The sequence below is a fragment of the Taurulus bubalis genome (assembly GCF_910589615.1).
Source record: "Taurulus bubalis genome assembly, chromosome: 12".
Taxonomy (NCBI): domain Eukaryota; kingdom Metazoa; phylum Chordata; class Actinopteri; order Perciformes; family Cottidae; genus Taurulus; species Taurulus bubalis.
Genome location: NC_136600.1, coordinates 18,412,781 through 18,437,132, shown reverse-complemented (window position 1 = coordinate 18,437,132; position 24,352 = coordinate 18,412,781). Strand labels below are relative to the sequence as shown.

Here is a 24,352-nt window from a genome sequence, read left to right as displayed (position 1 = left end):
GGAGAGGCAGGGAAGGAGAGCCAGAAATGGCACATTAGCAGCCGAGGAGGAGGCTCGAGGGCACGACGAGTGGTGACGTGGTAAAATCAAGACAAAAAAAAGGAGGCACAAATGTATTCAACTGGATAACGTCTTGTTCTTTCTCGTGCAACACAGACAACAGAGAGAGCAGCACTCCTACACAGATTTAAACTCCCAATACACCCCTGTGCACGCACATGCGTGTGTTTGGGCAGATGTGCTCATAGACTCACTTGAAAAGCGGTTTCTCTCCCATCCCTGATTGGTTCCTTGTTATGTTTCTTTGTGGCTCACGCCCAGTGTTTTTAATGTGTCTTTTATCTACAACACCCTTCTTTTCAAAGTTTCACTCCGCCTCATTTTAAAGTATTCTTTCGTCTCTGTTAAACTCTACTGCTTCATATTTCTGTGTGTCTCAGGAAACCTCTTTGAGACAGAGATCCCCGCCTCAGGCCGGCAGGATGAGAGGAGAGGACGAGGTGGAAGAGAAGGGCAAGACTAAAAATGTAATAGGCTGAGGGGACTAAGTCTTTTTTTTCTGAATAGCTGTGTCCCTCATATCCTGAACCCCTCTTATCAAAACATGTATTCTAACTGAGCTGATACTGATCTTCTTCCTCTGAAACCATCTGTTTTAGTTTCGTATCTCTTCACTCCCCAAATGTTCCCCTCTGATAGGAAACGCATTTGCTGAGGTTGAGAGAGTAGAAAAGAGAAGATCAGTCATTGCCAGGTACAGTAGCACCGCTCGCTCTGTGTTTCCTTCTACTTAATTACACAAGTTATGTAATCGTGGGATTTCCATAACATGTTGATCAACTCGTGGCAGATATTGTGACGCCTGAAGACAAGTTCCTTCGAAATAAAGAAGGTGGTTCCCGTTCACAGAGAGGTGTGTGTGTGGCTGTCAAGTCTTCCCCAGACTTCCTTTAATCCAAATTTAGAGCTGTCGAGCTTTCTATCATCGCAAACACTTTTTCTGTGAGTTTCCTTTTGGAGAAATCAAGTTTTCTCTGTCATCCGGAGAAGCTCTGGTCTTCCCTGGCTGTGTCAGCCTGTGTGGGCCTGTATGGGCTGTGGGAGGATTAGGTGTCACTCTGAGAGTCATCCCAGCTACAACACTATACCATAAGAGTCCACCTGTGTTTGTGTTTGTTTACATACATGAATGATCCTAACCATTTTACTCAGCAGCAGCAGCAGCAGCAGCAGTGATGAGATGTATTTGTGGGTTGGGAATCTCAAAATGTGTGTTTTTTTTACTTGCTACCCTGTCATATAGGTCATATAGTACATACATGCATATGTACCATGAGGAGATATCATGTTTGAGCAGCAGAGTTCTACTAGCAACAAGGGACAGTCTCCTAGTATTGTGCATAAGAGAACTGACGGTCCCTGCAACAGTATTTGCATTTTAGAGGAAATCAATACATATGTGTAAAGCAGTTTCTAGTGTCAGTAGCTAAATGAAAGACGGTGGGCATTACAGGTATAGCTGCAGGAACATATGAAATCATACAGAGTTTTTGCGTACAGAGTGTTTATCATGAACTGGACCTGTACCCATTATTCTTCATCAGTTCACTTATTCCGCCCTCTTCCTCCTCCTTTTCCCCTCGATTTTTGGGAGACATTATTGAGCGGAAAAGCGCCCTCAACTGCGATTAACCCCCCACTGTCTACGGGATCTACAGTCAGAGTGTGTGTGTGTGTGTGTGTGTGTGTGTGTGTGTGTGTGTGTGTGTGTGTGTGTGATCCTCAGAGTGCCAGGACGTGTCTGCTTGCCCAGCCAAGCCTAGGGACAGTCAGACACTCAGCTCGTCTGCACATACTATTACGCGCACACACACACACACACACACACACACACACACACACACACACACACACACACACACACACACACACACACACACACACACACACACACACACACACAGCTCTGAACCAGCTAACCCAGGCTGGGCTCCATCCCTGCCCGAGGGAAGCCCACTCCTGCTGGGGCCACAATCCCGCTGACACCCTCTGGTCTGGAGTTTATCCGCTCCATCTGTGAAGTTGTTTTCTGAAGTTACCTGTCTGGGGACGAGGCTAAGCGGAGACCACAAGATTAGACTGGTTGATAAGACGGTAATAATTCTTTACTATCTGACAAAGGGTAATCAGTACACCAGCGTGCCTCGACAACAACAGTCTGCCAGAGCACACACATCTCTCTGCAGAGGGTTCTCAAATGATTACAACACAATAATTTGTCTCTGCGGTACCAACATATCTGCAGCTCAATTTCCAAACAATGCAATTTAGCACAATACAAAAAATACAAGTTGACAAACTTGTATTACAACGCATAACAACTCAGCACAATATAATTGCAACATAGTACGTCACAATACAATGCAACATGCACACATTACCGTGTTGCAACAACATTGAAATACAATTCCAACAACAACTGACAGCATCATAACACAATGGCTGTGTGAATTCACTTAAAGGAGTTATTTAAATAAAAAATAAAAAATTATAGTACAAAGAACAAAGCGCATTTACTTAAGAGCAAATTTGAGGTACAATACTTGTACTTTACTTAAATATTATACTTTTCACTATATTTATTTAAAATCTATAGTTACTAGCTACTCTTAAAATTAAGATTGTGCAATAAAAACATATGATCAGAGTATGAAATAACTAATTATTAATTATCAACTAGTATTAACGTCAAAGTTCTGCTTGCATGTTAATGCATCAACAACTATAATCTGATCATATCATATTACACTGATTGGGGCTATTCTGCAGAATGATACTTAATAACATTAATAGCAATACTGATACTTACAGTACATTTCAATACAACACATGTTTATGTTCTTCTTTTATGGTCCATATTCCCTGATATTATTTTAATTGGTTTCATTTATTTCAACATCTGATAAAACCTGTTGACAACTGGCTGAATTTGATTCTAATCAAGTCGCTCATAAATAGATAGATATGTGTTTCAGTGTTTATTTTTTATTATTCATTTCATTTTTCATTTTATTGTATCTAATTGTTTTTTCTTGTCACCACATGATTTATATGTCTTTATTACGCTCCTACGGGGTTATTAAAGGCTGGTCCTCGAGTTGTTTTTGTGTTTCTCGATGTTCGTGATGTAAAGTGCGAGAGCAGCTGAACGTCCGTGGCTGCGGGAGGTGGGCGGGGCCTTCAGACTACCTCACAGCTATTGGCTGGCATCATATAGAGGGGCGGTGCTACAGCCACATAAAACAGAAAAGTTGCGCTTTCGTGCACCAGTTAAGACTTGCAACAGTGTTTGGTTAAGCACATCACTCTGAACTGCTTTGAGTACTCGAGCACCGTCAAATCCACCGGTGTTTTTCGTGCGTGTATTTACGCATTTACATCATCAATAACAGAGGCATCTTTAAATCATCGCTTACTAGTTGAACTTGGTGATCTTCCGTTGGAGAAGAGGCAATATGGAATGTGTGTATCTGGTGTGTTTGGCGCTGAGCATCGGTGCTTGGTTCGCCTCTGCGGAGAGACACAGCGTCTACTGGAACAGCACGAATCCAAAGTAAGTGCTGATCTGTGCTTTTGTGTATTAATTGTATGTGTGTGTGTGTGTGTGTGTGTGTGTGTGTGTGTGTGTGTGTGTGTCTGTGAGTGCGTGTGCGTGTGTGCCTGTGCCTGAAGTTGTCTTATGTGTGAGTTGATGTGGAGCGTCAATCCCTCACTGCTCTGTCTGTGTGAGTATGTGTCTGTCATGTTCCACATGTTAAGTCTCTATATAATAGTCTGCATTGTCCCGTGTGTCTGCGCACGCTCCTAAACGGTTACAACCAAGCTTGTTGTTGTTGTTTTCATTCATGTAACAATTACACACGTTTAAGGTGTGTACTCTTTTTTTAAACCCGTCGAGCAGGATTATGATCAGGGTATTAGTACTATACAGCAGCAGCAGCAGCAGCAGGGTGTAAAAGCAGAAGCTTGTGAGCGGGTGCCTAGACAGATGGACAGATTCACCACTATATTTAACTGCAACTCATAGACACAGACATACTCTAATAGTAGAAAATAGACCGACGAGTCTGAACTTGGCCTATAAGGCTGTCTGTATGGTGTGGTTGTGTGCATGTATGTGTGTTTGCCATGGAAAGTCTATAAATGAATCTGTGGGTTAATTTCATAATCACTTTAATAGAGATGACAGGGTTTTTTCACTGAAGAAGATAGTGTGTGTGTGTGTGTGTGTGTGTGTGTGTGTGTGTGTGTGTGTGTGTCAGTCAGAGTAAGAGGCACATATTGCTGATTATGTTGTTTTGAGGTCAGAAATGTAATGCTATCTGACCACTCAGTGGGATCGATGGAGCTTCGCAAACTCTCAATATCACAGTGCAATTTATTGAGCTTTTAGCATGGAGAGAGTGATCCCCACGCTTGAAAGACAGTATTATTTTATAAGGGAGCTGAAACAAGAGGACGGTCCCCGCTCCTTTGCTGCAGAGAGCGGTCGATTAAAATCCGCCACCGAGACTAAACAAGGGCAACAGCCATTATGGCCTTTTAGTCTTGTCTTGATTACATTACTGGCTCTCTAATTGCCCTTTAAGAATGACAATAGACACAGGACTAAAAACGAGCCCCCTGTAACAAGGAAAACAATTGTCCTGATAATTGGATAAGAAGTCTACTGGAAAGCCCTGCAGTGCTTGTGTCATGGGTTAGTCCATGTGTGACTCACCGACTGGGTCTGACCCACCTGAGTTTTACACCTGAGTCACCACACATAGGGGGAGGAAGTGTGGCTCACGTGAGACAGAAAGGACAGGTAGAGAGGAAACGTGAAACCAGAGGCTTTCTATTTTGGATAAAAGAGGAAACTGGACCTTTTTAAGTTTTCTTCAATTAATGATAAACCAGGGGTTGTCTGCTATCTCTACTACGGACTATCACTGCTGTCAACAGGAAGTTGTCTAACCAGAAGAAAAATCATAATATAACTCTTAACATGCAACAAATGACACATCACAATCACTATTCTGACTGTTCTCCTCTCATCGTCTGTCATAGTTCTGTTGAACCAGGATGATTTCCATTTCTCGTTCTCTGTTGGTTCAGAGAAATAGGAAAAAGTGAGGGACCGAAATTATTATCGGGAAGACAATGGGAGCTAAAAGCTGAAACCATAATTGGCTGAACCCCTCATGCCACTTGTATTATTTTTTGTGTCTCATTTTACAGCCAAACCTCTATTACTCCTCTATATTCCTTTTATTCCCAGACCCCCTCTTGAACCTCCTCTTTTCCTCTACCTCTCACTTGTCCTCTGGTTTTCCATCATCTCTCTTGTCTTCTGGTTCCCTGGTTTCCAGCTAAAAGCCCACCTGCCCCGATCCGTTCCCCAGTGATCAATCAGTCACCTGTTAAGGCTCACGTTGATCCATCAGCGGGGCTTTGACGGCATTGGGCCGTGGATAATTTATGCTAATTGATTCTTGGGCCGATTGAGCAGCAGTGATTTGTCTAAGGTTGAGGACAGTGACCAGATGGCAGCAGTCTGCCCATTCATGTCAGGGAGTATAGAGACACTGGCAGCAGCTTAGGTGTGTGTGCGTGTGTGTGCATGTGTGTGTGTGTTTCTCTAAACACAATGTATAAGTGTGTTTTATTTTCACCAACTTTTCACCAATTTCATGACCAGTAGGGGTTTGATACTCGAGTGTGTCTGTGTGTGTGTACAGTTTTCCTACTTGACAGATGGAGAGGCATGTTTTTCTCAATCTGGTCTGGTCTTGTTTTTACGCTACGTGTCTCTGCATGTGTTGATCGTGTGTGAGAGAGAGAGAGTGTGTGTACGTGTGTGAGAGACTTTGAACTTGTACTGCCCTTTACTAGCTTTTAACAGGAAGTAATTGTATTTTTGTTTTGGACAGAGAGTATATGATTCATAGTGTGTGTGTGTGTGTGTGTGCGCGCGCCCAAACGTCAGAATAAAATAACAAGGAGTGGCCGTTACCGTAGGCACTCTTACCGAGACATGATAAATGTGTGACTCACACTTGCACACACTGGGGGGCAAGAGGGAGGACTTGGATGTTAATATTAGCTACAGCCAGCATTCCTCCCCGCTGTTACTATACTCAACTCTGTCAGCTGTGTGTGTGTGTGTGTGTGTGTGTGTGTGTGTGTGTGTGTGTGTGTGTGTGTGTCACTGTCCAGTACCTGTCTCTCCCTCTCCCCATCTTCACTCCTTTTCCTCTCTTTAACAGCTGGGTCTCCTCCCAGACTGGCCACTGGCCCCGAGCCCTCCGTCTCCTTTTCTCTCTACTTACTGACTCAATTGCAAGACCTATACTTCTCTGCGCAGCTTATACACAGGCTCCTCTAAATACACTATCTCTGTCTTATTGGGCTGGTTCATCCATCCAGAGTGTCCTGGCTTTATTTCCCATGCTCCTAGTACCTTTATCAGGAGTTTGGTGTAATGTAATATTCTGTTTATCTCCGTCTGTCTGGCTCTGCCTTTGCTGTTATTGAAGCAGCCGGGCCTGCCTTGACACGCACATGTGGCCTGGAGTCCAGATCCCCCCCCCCCCCCCCCACACACACACACACACACACATATACACACACACACACACACACACACACACACACACACATATACACACACACACACACACACACACTCAACTTGTACATTTTATACATTTTGTTCCCTCTCTCTGTCTCTCTTTACACTCATTATGCCCCCCTCCCCACCCCATGTCCCGTCTGGTTGAAGGCCTGTAATCTCACCAGAATGACAACACACACACACACACACACACACACACACACACACACACACACACACACACACACACTAACATAGACGGCTTGTAATCTGACCATCTGACCCTAACACAAAACCATCATCCTTCAAGCTTCAGTCTATATATATATATATATATATATATATATATATATATATATATATATATATATATATATATATATATATATATATAGTGTATGCCTCTGTGATATAATGGTGATTATGCTTTGTCCTCTCTAGCCTGTACGTACATCTGTACATTTGGGTCGGTGGGTTATATTGTGTAACCGTTACGATATATATAAATTGCTTAATAAAGCCGTCACAGTGCATCATTCCCACCATAATCTCCCAGATGGGATCCATCCAACACAGAACAATAAATTACAATCACCATAGGACAATAGGTCATCTCTATTTTACTTACTATGCATCCCGTCCATCTTATATCACAAGGCTTTGTGTCTGTTCACTGCTGATATAACTGTCCTCTTACCCAACCTGCTTATAAATGTTCACACATACTTTCCTGCATCGTATACCTAACAGCACCTGAGGATTTTAGTTTACAGTATACTTTTCTATCTGTGTCTCACCGTCCTCCCCATCACAATATCCATGCATCTCTGTTTTCACTCTGCTCTTCCTCTCACTTCCTTATCTGTGGTCCAGACTTCCTCCCCTCCCTCCATCAGTCCCCCTTTTTCTCACAGACCATCCTCTGTTTTGGCCCCAGTAGTTTTCCACCGGAGGAGGACGGAGCGCCTCTCAGCTCTGGCTCTGCTAACATTAGAGAGGCCTGCTTTGCTTAGCGTTATCGTAGTACGTCTGGGCAGGCATGCATGTATGTGTACACGGTTCATTCATAGCATTTCAGGCATACTTTGGCTTTGCTGTCCACACATAGCCCACCATCGCCCCCTAAAGGCCATATTGACACTAGATTTCTGTTAGATGGACTTAAACTAGAGTATTTACGGGATGTTTTGCTGCAGTTGCTTCATGTCTCTTTTTTTGTAAATTCTTAGAAGTATCGGTCTCTGTCTGTGTCAGTCTCTCTATTAGACAAGACCGACACAGGCACACAGATTAACCACTCTGTGACCCCAAAACATATTAAACCAAGCTTGATACCATTTGGCCTTCTTCTATTCATCACATACAGAAAAGGAGGCGACAAAAAGAGAGTCCGGGTGAAAAGATTTTGGGCGCAGAGAGGAGGAGGAGGAGTAGGAGCGGAGGCTGGGGTGCAGGGTGAGAGAAGGGTGAACTGGAGAAAGGGATTTGTGTTGAGAAATTAGCCTGGATGAAGAGCGGTGGTATATTATGTCGGCGTTAAGAGACGGGAGACGGGAGATGGGGGATGGGCTGATTTTGGTAGAATAAAGGAGAGGCAGACGGAGGGAGGAGAGAGTGGACAGTGATGGATGAAGGGAGGGGAGAAGTTTAGAATTGAATAAGTGAGAAATGGCAAAGTTTACCATTTTAAAAGCTCATCTTGCAGGGGCCAAAAGGATTCTCAGTGTCTCAATTAACTAGAACGCATGCATATATACAATAAGCACACCGATTTGCATGTAGAAACTATGCTGGAGCTGTGCTGGATTTACAATCCAAGTAGAGACAGCAGGTTGTAGTGGTGCCTAGTAGAGGAATACTTCCCACTCTGTGTCTTATTGCAAGACAACGAGATGGAGGAAGAATGAAGGTAGATTACATTGGAAGCTAATAAGGAAAGACTTTTCAGTGTACAGTAAATTGGCTGTAATGGCGTATCCCACAAGTGAGCAGCTAAACCCATTACAACCACTGACAGCTCCTTGGCCTGTGTGAAAAGAGGTGTGAATCCGCCGTACCACCGCAAATTAATAGGGTATTAAGTGTTCACGTCAAAGTACAAGTGTGTGAGTGTGACTGGAAATTTGATGAGTGTGCCTTGTGAGAACACAGTTAACCCTCCAAACCACAGACCCCTCCCCATTGTTACATTCCAGTATATGCACACTTACTACTGACTACCTGTAGAGCAAATGTTGGGGGGATGCATCTGTTTGGTGTTTCAGTGGTGCTGACTCGCTCTGTGCATGCGAAAGAAATATCTTCAGTGCTGACTCAGAGGTTGGCGAGTGTGAGAAGTTGGGACCCTGATCTCTAACCCCTCAACTCGGCTGACAGTTTGAAAGGCTCCCCAGAGGGCCCGGGAAAGACAGAGTTCCTGTGTCAGTTGTTTGACCGATACCAGTGAAGAGCTCGAGGGACAAATTGCAGGACAGCAGAGAGACACGTCAAATGAAAGAGGAATGGCAAGAAAAAAGATAATGGAAGTGGGGCAGTGCAAGAACAATGGCAAGACTTCAAAGCTTAAATGAGGAGGCCAAGTGTTGAAGAACTCACCTATACTGTCGTAACTATTTTATACCCTTGTAACACACACACACACACACACACAACTTGCCCGCTGACGCAAAAGCAAGAGTAGCTCCTTAGTGAGAAATGACCTGTTTGCGGCAGAGAGTAAGAAGGATTACAGCCACCTTCAACCCTGGCTGTTTACCCACACCTCAGTCACATGCAAGAAAACACACACACACACACACACACACACACTGAAACACACAAGAGGCATCAGTAGGCCTCGATAAGCAGATGTGCTCTTGAGCCTGCGGCATGAGACGCCCTGAATAAGGGTCTTCAGAGATTCCCTCTCCTATGAACACACACACACACACACACAGACCAACACACAGGAAGAAGTAGGTTTGCAACAACTCGCACACCTGGCTCTCACTCTCGCATACGACATAGCTATCACGTTGATGCGACTCTCACTCTGCCGGGAACTGTCAGTGAGAGGCCAGAGTGGTTGCAGGGAGATACAAGCGCCTCCAGAGTGGAGAGCTTTGATGAGTGAAACGCAAAGGACCGGGAGGATGGAGGGAAAGACACAGGTTTAGGCGTGAACATTTGTAGAGTCCTTTGGCTAATGGTTTGATCAAGATAACACAATTGACAGAAGAAGAAGAAAAAATAACTTTGGACAACCCAAATGCCGTAAGACAGTCATATGACTACACATATAACACACACCAGTCAGGGTAGTGAAATCTCCACATGAGTTAAGGTACAGGGGTTGAAGGGGCCCTCTAGCCTTCAGGCAATCTGTCTTTGGGGAGGGAAAGTGTATAATTACACCCCATTCATTCCTCCTCCCCTCCTCTTCTAGAACACGCTGGCCCCAGACCTCTAACCGCTTTTAATTAGCCAGAGCAATGGAGGAGAGGAGGAGGAGGAGGAGGGAAATGAGGAGGTGAAGAGAAGGATAAAGGAAGAGTTTTTCTTAAAAGCACGAGTTGTGAATAAAATTAGCAACATAATATCTGTTTTTGTTGGCTTTTGACAAGCCTGTGTTTTCATGTGGAGGTTGGCCAGACCACTAATAAGGACGCAGTGTGGGAAAAAGGTATATCCCATACAAGTTTTAAAACTACTCTTTTCTTCAGAGAGAGCAGCTAGAAATCTCCAAGTGCCAGTGCTACTGGTCTGACTCAAAGAAAACAGAGGAACAAGATGAGAGTCGAGATTATTTGGCCAATTAGGTTGCTAGAGGCTGTCTTTCTTCCTTTCACTGAAGCGCGAACATTTTCACACAAACAAAGGCGTGTACACCTACACAGGAGTGTACACACACACACACACACGTACAAAGAACCTTTTCTGAGAGAGCAGCGATTGCAAGTGGAGGGTGGTGATCAGCCTGTTAGCTCTGGATAACAAGTGTGGCGCTGTGCTCGGCTAACAAAGCCTGTTTTGACAGGTAGGTTTGTGCTAACCAACACACACATACCCCCACACACACATACAGAGGCAGGAAGGAGGGGTTAGAGGCCCACGTTTGGAGCCAGTGTGTCTGTGACTTGGCCAGGGGGTCCTAACTGGAGGCACAACAACAGGACGGGGGGCGGGGTCAACACGTCCAATGCTTTGATGCCGTGACAAACACACTTGAAGCACACAGTAACAATAGCAGACAAACATGATTTTTTTTTCTTCACTTTTTGTCGCTTTCACTCTCAGCAACACGCTAAACACAAGCATCCACAAGCAGTCCTTCGGTTTAAACACATTCTACAGGTGAGGATCAGAGCCTGTTGGGATGTAATCACAGTGATATGAAAGTATCAATCTTTCTTCACCTCCTGGCTTTTGGCTGATCTCACAGCAGGAGCAACATGCCAGACAGCTGCACAGCACACTGCATCATGTTTACTTGAATGGAAAGACATTAGTTATGTGAAACTGACAGTTGTTTTTTCTCTTTGCCCCAACAAGTCTGCTACTTCCCTCCACGAAAATCGCTTTTAAAATTGTGAATTAACTTCATCAGCACACATTTTTGGTGCAGGATTTTCAACATTTCTCTACACTGCATGTAGGATGCCAAACAGGCCTATAGGAAGTGAACAAAGAGTAGACGGGGAGGCTCAAAAAGAGCCGTAAAACTAAATGAAGGGTAAAGATGAAAAGAGAGAAAGAGGGCGACAGTCTGACTGTCTCCACCCACTCTGTCTCCGTCTTTGATGAAGTCTGTGAGACATTGAGTGACAGCTTCAGATAGAGACAGCAATTTAGTGTGAGGACTCACGACAGGAGCCTCAACACTGATGGACAAACATCCAGGAGAAGAAACTAGTGAGGCAGAAACTTTCCTTGATGGAAAGGCGGGCAGAGAAGCTGAAAAGGGACACTGGGAGTTCTTGTGTTTATTGTAAGCAGGTGTGAAGTAAATCTGTGCTGAAGGCAAAACAAGGGAAGAGAGCAGGAAGGTGCGTGAGTGGAAGGGCTCATGACAGATGCTGTAAACGAAATGAACAAGTCCAACCTGATCAGGCGGTTTCTAATGCTGTCACCGTGATGGGCTGTCACAAGTACACTGAAACACAAACACGCTCATGTGGTGCCTGACCTCCGCCCTAGTTACTGTACCTGTGTGATAGCGCGTGTGTTAACATGTGCTATTCGTGTGAGTACGCCTGACTGCTGTGTGTGTGTGTGTGTGTGTGTGTGATTAGCCCTCATTGTTATTCTTAACACGTGTGTGGTGTGTGTTGAAAACGTGTACAAGCAGACCAAATCTCTGTTATTCATGTCAATCATTTGGCAAAATCAAAACATTCCCGTGCCAGATGGAGACACGTGTCAGTAACCTCCTCCTTTCCTCCTGTCTCCCCCTGCAGCTTCCTGTGGGATGAGCACGCAGTGGAAGTGCGTATCAACGACTATCTGGACATCATCTGTCCCCACTACACCCACGGCGAGGTGTCATCGCATGCAGCTGAGCGCTATGTGCTGTACATGGTGGAGAAGGAGGACTACGAGGTGTGCAAGCCTCACTCCTTCGACCAGCTCCGTTGGGAGTGCTCGCGGCCGTTCGCTCCCCACGCTCCCGAGAAATTCTCTGAGAAATTCCAGCGTTTTACTCCCTTCACCCTGGGCAAGGAATTCAGACAGGGAGAGAGCTATTATTATATCTGTAAGTATGAAGAATCACTTTTTTTTTAACTCATTGTGCTCCTGAGAAGGTGTTTTGTATTAACGTTCCACTCTTTCTGACTTTCCACAGCCAAGCCAATGCATCACCATGGCCAGGACTGTCTCAGGCTGAGAGTGGATGTTGTCGGACTTAACGGCTCCGGAAAAAACAATGTAGATAAGTCCAAGGCGGAAGATACAGGAAAAAGCTTGGATGGAGGAAAAGAGAAGTTTCCTGCTGCTGGAGGAGCTCACAATCCCTCTAATCGGCTCCCAGCAGGTGAGGATTCTTCTACTAAAGAAAAAAAATTAAATACCAGATGCAAAATAGTCACAACAGTCCCATGTCTGAGAGGAGCTCAGCTGGGTGTGTTTGTCATGCCTGAATGATTAAACTCAACACTGACCGCCCTTTTCTTTCCTCAGATGACCCTGCTGTGATGGAGCCAAAGGTTCAGAGGAGCATCGGCAGTTCAGGAACACAGCTGGTCTCCGTTTCACTTTTCCTGACCATGGTCTCAGTACTACTAGCCCCGATGCTACACTAAGGCTGAGCAACACCTTACAACAGAGACAATGCTAACTCAATGCCGGTCATTGGGGCCATGAATGAACACTCAGAGATTTTTTTTTTTATACAGATTTTTTTTATACAAGCATGGACTACTGTCAGTGTGTGTGTGTGTGTGTGTGTGTGTGTGTGTGTGTGTGTGTGTGTGTGTGTGTGTGTGTGTGTGTGTGTGTGTGTGAGAATGTGAAACGTTGATCGTTCCAAAGAAGAGGACCTTTTTTTTTTTTGGTTGAAAATTCTCATTTGTGACCATTTTAAAGTGCACTCTTTTCTTTTTCTTTTATGAACAAAACTGCAAGCAAACCGATCATAATACTAATGGATTGATATCAAATTGAAAATGACAAGGAGTATATTGTCTTCATTATCCTGTGTTTTCACCATTGGTACAGATTTACATTACGCTCCTCATCTCAGCTGTTCATGAAATTGTTCTTCCTCTACATGTAGAGAAATGATAAATGCTGTGTATTGGAAATGTTGTCATCTACTGCCAAAGTGGATTTTTATCATGTTGTTTTGTAGCACTCAGCTCCCTTATGTATCTCCTCAAGTCTTTTATATCTCTTTAAGTCTGATACAAAAGCAGTCACAAGATGACTGAAAGCATTTGACATTTGAAATCACAAATTTCCTCAGTTCAGTTAAAAAACACAACAAGAATCCATTTAGTCTAATTCAGACCAGTGGTTCTCAAGCTTATTTTTGGCTCATGAGTTACCTCATGATTTGTTTTTGCATTTTATAATATATTTGATTATGAACATTAAAGAAAATGGACCCGCATTTGATTTGGACCCTAGCAATAAAAATATTGTGTCACAAGCCCTTAGACTGCCATGTTTTCGTAAGGGTTTGTGAACCGGAGCGTGAGATCCACTCATCAGAGACAGATGCACTGAGATTTAAAAACTAGCAGAGTTTTAGGGAGCCGAGCCTCTTCTGTAATTATGGTTATTCACTCATTTCTACTGCACAAGGTACACTGGCTGATGTGCAGATGTGATTCCACTTGCACATTGTCAAACCTCAAACTGAAAGGACTTCCCAGAATACATTTACAGTTGTTTATTCTCCTGTAAAAAATGTTTGTTTTCATTTTATAACTGTGTATATGTAAATTTGTAAATAGAGAAAACTATCAAACTGTTTAAAGATGTGGAAAGAGATCTTGAGTGAAATAAAAAAAAAATTGTGATGTAATGAAAGTTTCTCTCTGGGTTTCATCAGCTCTAGACACATTCATTCTGGGCCTTGAAATCCCGCTGACATCATTGACATTTTGATGGATGACAAAATATGTTGGCATATGCGTTGAATTCCCCCACCCCCCCATACATATTTTCAACCCCAGGTCTTTCCCAACCACAATTCTCATCCCCTCTTCTCTGCCCTCTCCCATCTTTCATCCCTGGTTACACAGCTTAGCCTGGCTTAGATTTCACAGTCTGAAAACCAAACACGAGAACCGAGAGGGGGGCGATAAAGGAGAGAGAGGCCCACAAGCAAACTGACAAATGGGTGTGACGGTGTCACTCCTGCCTCCTCGCTCACACTATTTTTTTGTTTCCCTGTACATACTCCATCTACACAGTGGTATGTTGGAATGAAGAGGAGCACAGTGCACACACCCTCCTACCTGCAAACCTCAGTGCTGACTGAAAACTGTCAAAAGTCACCATGCCCTGTAAAACCACGCAACATATACGTTCAAAACTAGGACATAAAACTGAGTTGTTTGTTTTTCCATAATCACATCATAGTTTGAATTTATGATGATCACACAGTCTCAGAAATCTAGCTCCTATGTCGTTCTGTGCAGGAGGTTAATGAGACAGAAATGTGCAACAATCCTGAAAGGCAGTCCAATTGCAACCGGGAGAATTACAAATAATAATCTTTAAAAACCTACAATTGCCGGTTTATGAGGAAGTATATAAAGCCTTTAGTATCCACAATAAAAGGACCCATTGAGAAATATGGTACCATCAGAGCTTAAAGTTATTGATGCATAGGTACATACTTCCATGCATGAAAACACACAAATTGGAGATAATCAACTAGCAAGAATCCCTAAAATCAGAAATGTGTACAACACATAAGGAAAATCCCCAATACTGGGGAACCATGAAACTCTCCTATCTTCAGTTAACGGGGATTGTCCTGCTTTAAGATCAGTTGGAGGAAAGCGTTCTCAAAAAAACTACAATATTATCATGCTTTAACATTAATAATGAATGTAGAATCTTCATCTGTAAAATTCCTATAATTACAGCCTTAGTTTCAAATGTCTGGAAATAGATTATTCACTTATTGCATTACATTTCGAATATACGTTTGAAAGGAAAAGGGTCTAAAGATTAGACAACCTTTTGTGAAACAAACCTTTATGCATTTCAAGGGCCTCGAGGAGCTTTAGGAATATTGCAATTTAATAACAGAAACCACAGACAAAAGAGCATCTGTTGAGAAATGACATTAAAAATAAGGACAAAAGAGATTAAGCGAAGAAAAACAATGAAATGTCAAACAAATGAGAAAAAAATAGCTGCAACTAAAAGAAAACGATGGAGAAGAAAGGAGACAATTATACATCAAATACTGCAGATGAAGGTCAAGTCTGAGAGATTTTTCAGAAGTGTAAGTGAGAAAGGTTGTGTTGAGAGCTTCACAGCGATAAGTCTAATAGACTCATCCACCTGCAGCTCTGATGCTTACAGCTGGACACAGGAGGGAGGAGTCCGCTGACCAGAGGGTCCATGATGAAGAGAGGTAAGTTAATGGGCACCTTTTTAGAAGATTGGCATAAAATTCATCTGAACTTTGCTAACGCGGCAGTCATTTGCAGTTCTAATTCAAAAGATTAAATATGAATCGTCATCTAAAATGCTGGATATAATATCCATGAAATAACACTCTGCAGCTCAAATGGTCCACTGACTAGTTGACAAATGATATATGGAATGAAATAAATCAAATTACACTGGTGCACCCCATTGGAGTGGGGTTTTAAGTGTCATTCTACACAGTATTTTATTGATCATTTTGAACACCCACAGTATATGCCAGCAACACTATGGTGGAGGAGTACAAGTTCCTGGGTGTCTCCATCAACAATAGACTGAACTGGAAGGCCAACAACTGGAAGGTACACGCTATGTACAAGAAGGAGATGAGTCGACTCTTTTTCTTGAGGAAACTTTGATCCTTCAATGTGTGCAGCAAGATGTTGGAAAAGTTCTACTAGTCTGTTGTGGCCAGTGCTCTGGACTTTGCCATTGTCTCATTGTCTGCTGGGGAGCAGCATTGGAGCCGGAGACACCGATAGACTCAATAAACAGGTGAAGAAGGCCGGCTCCATCATCGGCTGCAAACAGGACTGTCAGGTGGTGGAGAGAAGGACACTGAAGAAATGAGTGTCCATATTGGACAACCCGGATAACCCTCTCCAGCACCTACTGCAATGACAGCGGAGCACTTTCTCCAACAGACTGATTCAGATCCGCTGTCACAAGGACAGATACAGGAGACCATCCCTGCCAACTGCTAAAAGACTTTATCATAAGTCACCTCTGGCCAGATCCCACACTACATATACTTTGCATTTTTGCACCTTCTTTATTGTTTAATTTTCTTAAATGTAAGACGCTCTGCTGTTTTGTTATATATATATATATATATATATATATATATATATATATATATAGAGAGAGAGAGAGAGAGAGTATTTTTCATACCTAATATGTTTGTGTCTTCTATGTAACTTTGCTTGCTGCTGCCACAAACACATTTGTTATGTATGTATCTATCTATCTATCTATCTAATTGACTGTTGAAATAAGGAAGATTCTCTTCCAACAATTCCACCAATTGTTTCATTCGCATTATTTTTAGGGGCCTGAAGATGTAAACATATCCAGTAATTCCCAAGAAAAAGGGAAAGACTAGAAAAAGTCTGAAAAACATATATTCTGATTTCATATTCAATTTAGTATGGCACTTCCATGAGGTTGGGGAACTCACAAAATACAGATTTAAACAATTGATAAAAAGGAATAAAATCAAATAATACAAGTTGAAAACATCTTTTGCTTCATTTCTTTCAAAGTGTAATACATGCACACGTGAACATATTCATAGGGTAATACAGTACAAACTGAAATCTTTGTACGACCAGGGATGAATAAAGTGTAATTTGTTTTAATTCCCACTGCATACGCTCTGGCAGACCTCCATCTATCTCACTAAGCTTAAAATCCACCAGACCGTCCGAATTCTTTCAACGTGATGACGTAACACGCCACGTCCGCCATCGTTTCAGCCTCCTATTGGAGTAAATCCACCCCGCCTGCTTCGCGGCAGAGCCAATCAGAGCGCAGAGCTGCTGTGCACACTGATTGCAAACACGGAAACACAGTGAAACGAGCAGGGCGTCCGTGTTGTTGTGTTACGTCTTTATTTGCATGCAATTCAATCATCCGTGTTTAAAAGCAGACATTGCACATAAAAGACAAAACCGGGTCTGATATTAGATTTTTCTTCTGTTTTACTATGGAGTCAATGCAGCTTCTGTCATGGGCCTGCATCGTGTTCACAGTCGTGATGTTCTCTACTGGGCTGTAAGTTGAATTTCTCATAATTTAATGTCATGCCGTATTGCATTGTCCTCTAACTGTATTGGTTGGTAAGAGACAATAGCGCAGTATTGTCTAAACCGATATATACCTGCATATGCACCTGTGATGGAGTCTGTGTTGACTTTATTTTTGTTTACCTTGTTTGTTTGTTTGTATGCGCGCGCTTCTAGGACCGACCTTAAGAAGATGAGAGAATCCAAAAGTGCTGACAATATCCAGTTTCTCCCTTTCCTCACCACATGTCTTAAGTGAGTGTGTATGTGAGTGAATGAGTGAATGAGTCTTCACTATGATCAGTTCAGTATCTTCTTTTCTGGTGTTTATTGGAGGTTAAAAAAAACAGCTTAGAGGTCATTGTTGTCCTGCTGCGCTCATCACTTCTGATGCTCATCCCGTTTCCATAGTAACCTGGGCTGGTTGTACTATGGGATGCTGAAGCCGGATCAGACGATAGTCCTGGTAAACGTTATCGGAGCTCTACTCCAGATCCTCTACATCATCGTTTACCTCCACTACACTAAACAGAAGGTTAGTGAGGGAGTGTAGATCGGGGCCACTCAGGTGTGCTCGCTGGTGTCTCCTTACCTGTGTGTGTGTGTGTGTGTGTGTGTGTGTGTGTGTGTGTGTGTTTCAGAAACTGGTGATGTCACAGACCCTCGTGGTAGGGACGGTGCTGACCTGCGGTTGTTTCTACTTCACCACGTTTCTCCCAGAGGGAGACTCTCGGCTCAGCCAGCTCGGCCTCACCTGCAGCGTGGTCACCGTCAGCATGTACCTGTCCCCGCTCACCGGCCTGGTACACGCTCACATGCATTACGGACAAACACCACATACATGTACAAAGTCAAAAGAAAGATAGAAGATAACAACATATATTCTTTCCAGCCGTATCTGTGGTGGAAAGTCACAAAAAAACAAAAAGATATGTGCAAAATACAAAATCTCTTGCAAAAGCAAACTCTTAATTCAAAGTATATATATATATTTGCACCATAATTCCAAACACAAATGCTAAATAAATAGCTTTCCACATGCCAACTGCATGCTGATGTGTTAAGTATTTTAAAAAAAAAAGGTGTTTAGAGCACGCTGTAAATGTAAGTTATGAACACAAATGCAATGAGGAAACAAACATTTACAACATTCAGTGTTGTATTTTTTTATTTTGAGGTACTTACATTTTTGTGATACTTTATAGTTCTTCTCCGCTACCATTACCCCATTACGTGTATTTGACAACTTTAAATTACTAGTATAAATTACTAGATTAAGATTATAGAATATAATCAACAAATGAATAATGAAGGTAAAGATGAGGGAAAAACTGTCTTGGTCTCCAGAGGTAAATTCACAGTATATAAGATAAATAGAAATACCCCAACACATAATACCTTTCCCATAATACACATAAATCTGGAATGAGCCATTCTGCATCAAGATTTTAGTTTGGTTCTTAAAGTGTATTTTGATGCAAATATTCTTTTACTTTTACTTTAGTCAAATATAGACCAGTACTTTGAATTATAACGGAGTATTTCTACACAGTGGTTTTGCTACTTACTGAATTACTTCTTCCACCAACGTTGCTATATGCACATTACGATAGTAACATACAGAAGTGAAAAGCCTGGATGACTTGTCAATGGACAAGTCTTTAAAGTCATTTATAAAGCTAAAATGCAGACCATTTCAAGTCAATCAAACTTCAACGTCTTAGTTACAACGCTGATATGTATCAAACAGATGTTTATGCCATGGGAATGAAGCAAGATAGTCTTTGATTTCATCGTAAATGATCCCTAATTAGTTTCATATCGATTCTGACAAGATATTTAAGATAATTTAAATATCTTACATTTGTATCACCAGTAGTTGAAAGAGGATAAGCAGTCGTGAGTTATTACTCAGCTTACTGTGTCAGCACTCAGTCATGGTAACTAGTCATGGTAACTAGTCATGGTAACTAGTCATGGTAACTAGTCATGGCGGATTTTCTGTCCATTAACACCCAGAAAGAAAACAGTCAAATTATATTTTCAGGACGACTGGAGATAACATGGGGAAATATGTGGCACAAGGCTGTACAATTATCTATAATAATAAACAATTTCACCTGTAAAAATTACAGACCAACATAGAAAATAAATGCCCAACTTGCAAATCTTGCTAAAGTTTTTAGGCAGACGGACATTTCCAAGCACTAAATGTGTTGTGGAAGCTGTTCTCTACATGTATCAAAGTTCATATAAACTTCACAGTTTTAACTTCAACACACTAAGCTGTAAGCGGCACATTCAGTCTTTATTTCTGAACATATGCTGAACTTCTGCAAAGATAGCAGGCAGCATCTGTTCAGGTCAGTCAACTCTGCACGTGCAGCTATTTACCAGTGCATCCCCTGTTCTCTCTTTCTTTCTTTTTGTCTCTTTGTATCATCTTGCCGCTCGGTCTACTATCCTGTTTGCCTCCTTCCCTCCATCTGCCTCACAGCCCTGAACGACCCTCAGTCTGTTTCCTGCGTTTCTTTTCCCTCATCTGTGTCTTCCTGTTATTCTCGGTCTGTTTGTACCTCATCCCCTTGGTTAAACTTATGTTTTCTCCTCACACGTTACAACATGTCATGTGGACTCTTATTAATCAAAGATGCAAGACTCATTTAAATATGGGGATTGCGGCACACATTTGCCGTAAGGCATTCAGAGTGTTGCACTCTGTTGTACACTCAAAACGGGACAGAAAAGACTGTTTAAATAATGAGAAAAATGCCAAACTTTTGTCTCAGCTAGTTGCTGACCTTTACAGTGGGCTGTTTTGTTGCTGAGTGCAACAAAACAGTGTTGTTCTCAGTGCTTATATATACTCAAACCCAATTATTTTCTCCAAACTTGCCCTCTATTGTTGTGCAGACCAAAGAGAAAACCTCTAATTTATCAAATTGCTTACAGGTGTTTTCGCAGGTGATTGATAATTGAGTGTGGTATTTAAGTGGCTTATTTAACACATAGGCTTTTATTTTTTTTAATGGAGTGTCAAGATCTAATGTAGATAATCATGTGTGGTCATGTGCAAAAAGTCTTTTAGAAGTTCTGACTGGGTGCAAAGCAGACAATGTGCTTATGGTCGTTGTACCTCGTCAATACATAATTATACATTTCAATAAATGTTCCACAAGCAGCAGTTTCTATGTCTTGGTATTTCCAAAACCCTCTAAGTCTAGTTTAAACCTAGCTGTAAAGTCTCTGTTAACTGATTGGTGCTGTCCTCGTCTGTCTCCCCTCCCTTGTAGGTACAGATCGTGCGTAGTGGGGATGTGAAGTGCTTGTCCTTCCCTCTGACTGTCGCCACCTTCTTCACTTCAACCTCCTGGGTCCTGTACGGCCTCCAGCTAAACGACTACTATATTGTGGTGAGATGCCGTGACTGTGCGCCTATATGTCCCCGCTGTAAACGCAGCTTTCAACATTTGTTTAAACATTTGTTTCTAATTTGAATTATCCATTATCCTTAATTCTTCTTCCTTTTCGTGTTCCTTCCAGGTTCCAAACTCACCTGGCATCTTCACCAGCCTCGTCAGGTTATATCTGTTTTGGAGATTTGGGTCTGTCAATCAGAGTTTACCGGCCCATAAGTCTATGCATATATGACTCCGTGGAGGGCTGCAGCAAAGCTTTCCCATCACTTGTGTGTTTATATCATAGAGACACAGATGAAGTGGAGATAATGTCTTATTGTCACTTTGCGGAGATATGTGTATGGAAGTCCATGTTCGCCAGTAAAAGAAAAAATTTGATAGAAAGTCATAATTATGAGACAAAAAGTCAAAATGATGAGATAGTAAGTGCGCATGCGCTTCCCCAGTGCTGGCTTGTTTTCTTTCTTTTTTTTCCCGTCCTGATACACTGAAGCGCATGCGCACTTTCTATCTCATCATTTTGACTTTCTATCTCATACTTATTACTTGTTATCTCATAATTACTTTCTATGAGAGAGACTTTCTATCTCATATTTTGTTTCTTTTACTGGCGGAAATGGGCCTCCGTGGTTATATTTGTCATATTAAGTGAAAAAAACTTGTCTTTGATCCAACAGTTTTTTTGCCTACAGCTATTTCTTAAACCTGTCTCTCCTCTCCATGTCCGTCAAGTGCCTTCTATCAGGTCATGTTTGCCATTGAAGACTAATGGCATTTACAGATCTACCAACATGTCAGGAGACTTTGAGTCTGTTCAAATTCAGTGAATTGGATTGTATCGTCACTAACTCGTACTCGCCAAAGATTGTGTGTAGTTGTAACTTGCTGGCTGCTATTTTAATACAAAGGTAGTGCTCTCTTATGGTACTCATGTGTGGAATAATGTAGTATATAGTTTCATATTTTCCCTGGAAAGGCGATGATGATTTCAAATCCCTTTTAGAGTTGCTACTAAAGCTTTTGTATCACCATGCAGACAAAATATTGAGTGGTTGTAAATTATATTAGTTTTATATATATATTTTAGGTCCGTCTTGATACATATTGTTTATGTGGTCCAAGATCAAATAGTATCTTCTTTTGTTTTATAAATAGATTGTTTTTTATTTGGGAATTATGTATGAGATTAAATAAAATAAGAAAGGACATATGGTTTGTTTACACGAATGAATGATGTTTATTTCCATGGTGTCTGGTGGTTATAGGTAATTGAGTGTTGCTTATCTCCTCCTTATTATCTTTAATAAGGACATATGTTATGCAAATGAAACAGCCGAGTGTCAGTGCTGATTTTCTCACTTCTAAAGGATGTAAATAAAGTCTTACCATAACCATCAATGACTTGTATTTGCTGATTGCTTGTTAAATTGTGAAAATGGTGGACATGAAAGATTTTTTTTTTTTTTTGTACCGCAAAGTGAGCAAACTGCACTTTACCCTTTGAAGTAGCAAGATTTTGTTTTGTTATGGTCGTAATAATGAGCTTACATGCAGATGTGTGGAGATAAGGGCTGTGTGTGTGTGTGTAGGTGTACAGTATGGTGTGTGTGTGTGTGCATGGGCGCGTATGTGTGTGTTTGTGCAAGAAGAGACAAAAGCCTGTTTGATGGTGCAGCAGTGTGAATGAGCTTGTTTGTGTGACTGTTGATACAGAGAGGGCAGTGGTGGGAAAGGCCACACCAGTGGTTCTCATCCCATGTGTGTGTGTTACACTGGCCTCTCTTCCTGAGCTCAAAGAGCCTCTCCCTGACAGACCACAGACACAACACAGTATTGTGCTGGACTTGAGTGTTGTGTAGAAAGAAAACTACGCTGAGAGGAATGGAGGTGGGAGATGAATGAGCTGCAGTTGAAAGTGGGAACTGGAAAGTAAAGGAGAAACATTTGAGCAGGAGATGAAGAAGAATAATGAGTAAATGAGACAGAGGTAGGAAACAGTCAAACCTGGGAAACGAAAAGTTTAAATTTAGGTTTGGCTCATGTAGTTCTGTTGTATGATGGCAGCTAAACAAGAAAAAGAAGGTAATTCATCCTGAAGGAGACATAGTTCTTAAAGGAAAAGCCTACTTCACCCACACGTTACCATATAGTGATTATTCACCCTGCTGTTTTTTTACTTTTTAAAAACTTTTTTACCTTGTAAAGTGCATTGAGTACGGCTATACTATATCAAAATCAAATGTATTATTATTATATTTTTTCTTGCATTCCCAGAGTAAACAAAGAATCCCAAAATTGAGAAAACCCCTGATGAACTGATGTTAACAGGGACTGCAAAATAATATCAAAACATCTATTTACAAACTCTCACCTAACTCATGCAGTGTAATCCAACTCTTATGTATCCAGTCGTATGCTCGCTACTTCCCAAACGTATGCACGCTATTCATCCGGATTCGCAAAGACGAGTAGTGAGTGCAAGTGTGAGACTACTGATAAGGAAGTGTTTTAAATAGTACGGTTTTCGTGAAGATGCATGTGTTTGTGATAAACTGGATAAATGATACATGGATTATACTGCACACATTGTGTGAGTGTTTTAAAATAGTTTGGCTGTTAAACGCTCAGCATTTTTGTTGTTTTTCTATTCTTCATTCACTGTGGAGGAGTACAAGATAAACTAAGTTTCTTCAAGAATTCACGGTAACACAGAGAATATTTCCTGATTAAATGATCATAGTGGGTGAAGTATTTCTTTAACCAAATGTTATGCTGATTCATAAAACGTCAAGACATTTCCCTCTCAACCTCAGATGTGAACCTCATGGTGGCACTAGAGGAAAAGTCAGAGGATCACTAGTCAGTACAACCCCTGAGGACCATGAATGTCTGCACAAATGTGTTTGACAATCCAACCAGTAGATGTTGAGATATTTCCTCGCAGAAGGGAAATCTTCTGCTTGTGGTGCTATATAGTAAAACTCTGAGCATCAAATGCTTAACTTTGATTCTTCATCTGCAGACCACGAAAGCATGAACGTACAATTGTGTTTGCCGATCCAACCAGTAAAGATATGTTGAAATATTTCGTCTGTCGATGTTGTTATCCCTAGCCATCGCTAGCGTGGCTAAAAAGGTGAGCAGGAGAAAGCAGACTGGAAGGGTGTAGAAAACAAACATTGGAACATCATGGATATCATGGATTTGCCTTAATCTGTTATGACGAAAGTTCACTTTACAAGTATTACAAAACAAAATGGGGACCGGATAGCGCAGACAAGTGACTCATCAGGTCTGCTACAGAACCCAGATACAAAGACAAAGTGAATAGAAATTAGTCATTTATG

The 24,352-nt window shown here is 41.8% G+C and overlaps 2 protein-coding genes across 2 annotated transcripts; both read left to right on the top strand.

Moving 5' to 3' along the window:
• Positions 1-3,515: 3,515 nt before the first annotated feature.
• efna1b (ephrin-A1b) lies at positions 3,516-14,143 on the top strand (the record flags this gene model as incomplete). Its single annotated transcript, XM_079227000.1, has 4 exons — positions 3,516-3,613; positions 12,091-12,386; positions 12,477-12,665; positions 12,812-14,143. 4 exons carry the CDS (start codon positions 3,516-3,518, stop codon positions 12,931-12,933), a joined length of 705 nt encoding a protein of 234 aa, XP_079083126.1. The 3' UTR covers positions 12,934-14,143.
• Positions 14,144-17,460: 3,317 nt separating this feature from the next.
• slc50a1 (solute carrier family 50 member 1) lies at positions 17,461-21,474 on the top strand. Its single transcript, XM_079227621.1, has 6 exons — positions 17,461-17,575; positions 17,764-17,841; positions 17,998-18,121; positions 18,228-18,389; positions 20,880-20,999; positions 21,130-21,474. The coding sequence occupies exons 1-6, from the start codon at positions 17,508-17,510 to the stop codon at positions 21,235-21,237; spliced, it is 660 nt and encodes a 219-aa protein (XP_079083747.1). The 5' UTR covers positions 17,461-17,507; the 3' UTR covers positions 21,238-21,474.
• Positions 21,475-24,352: the final 2,878 nt, after the last annotated feature.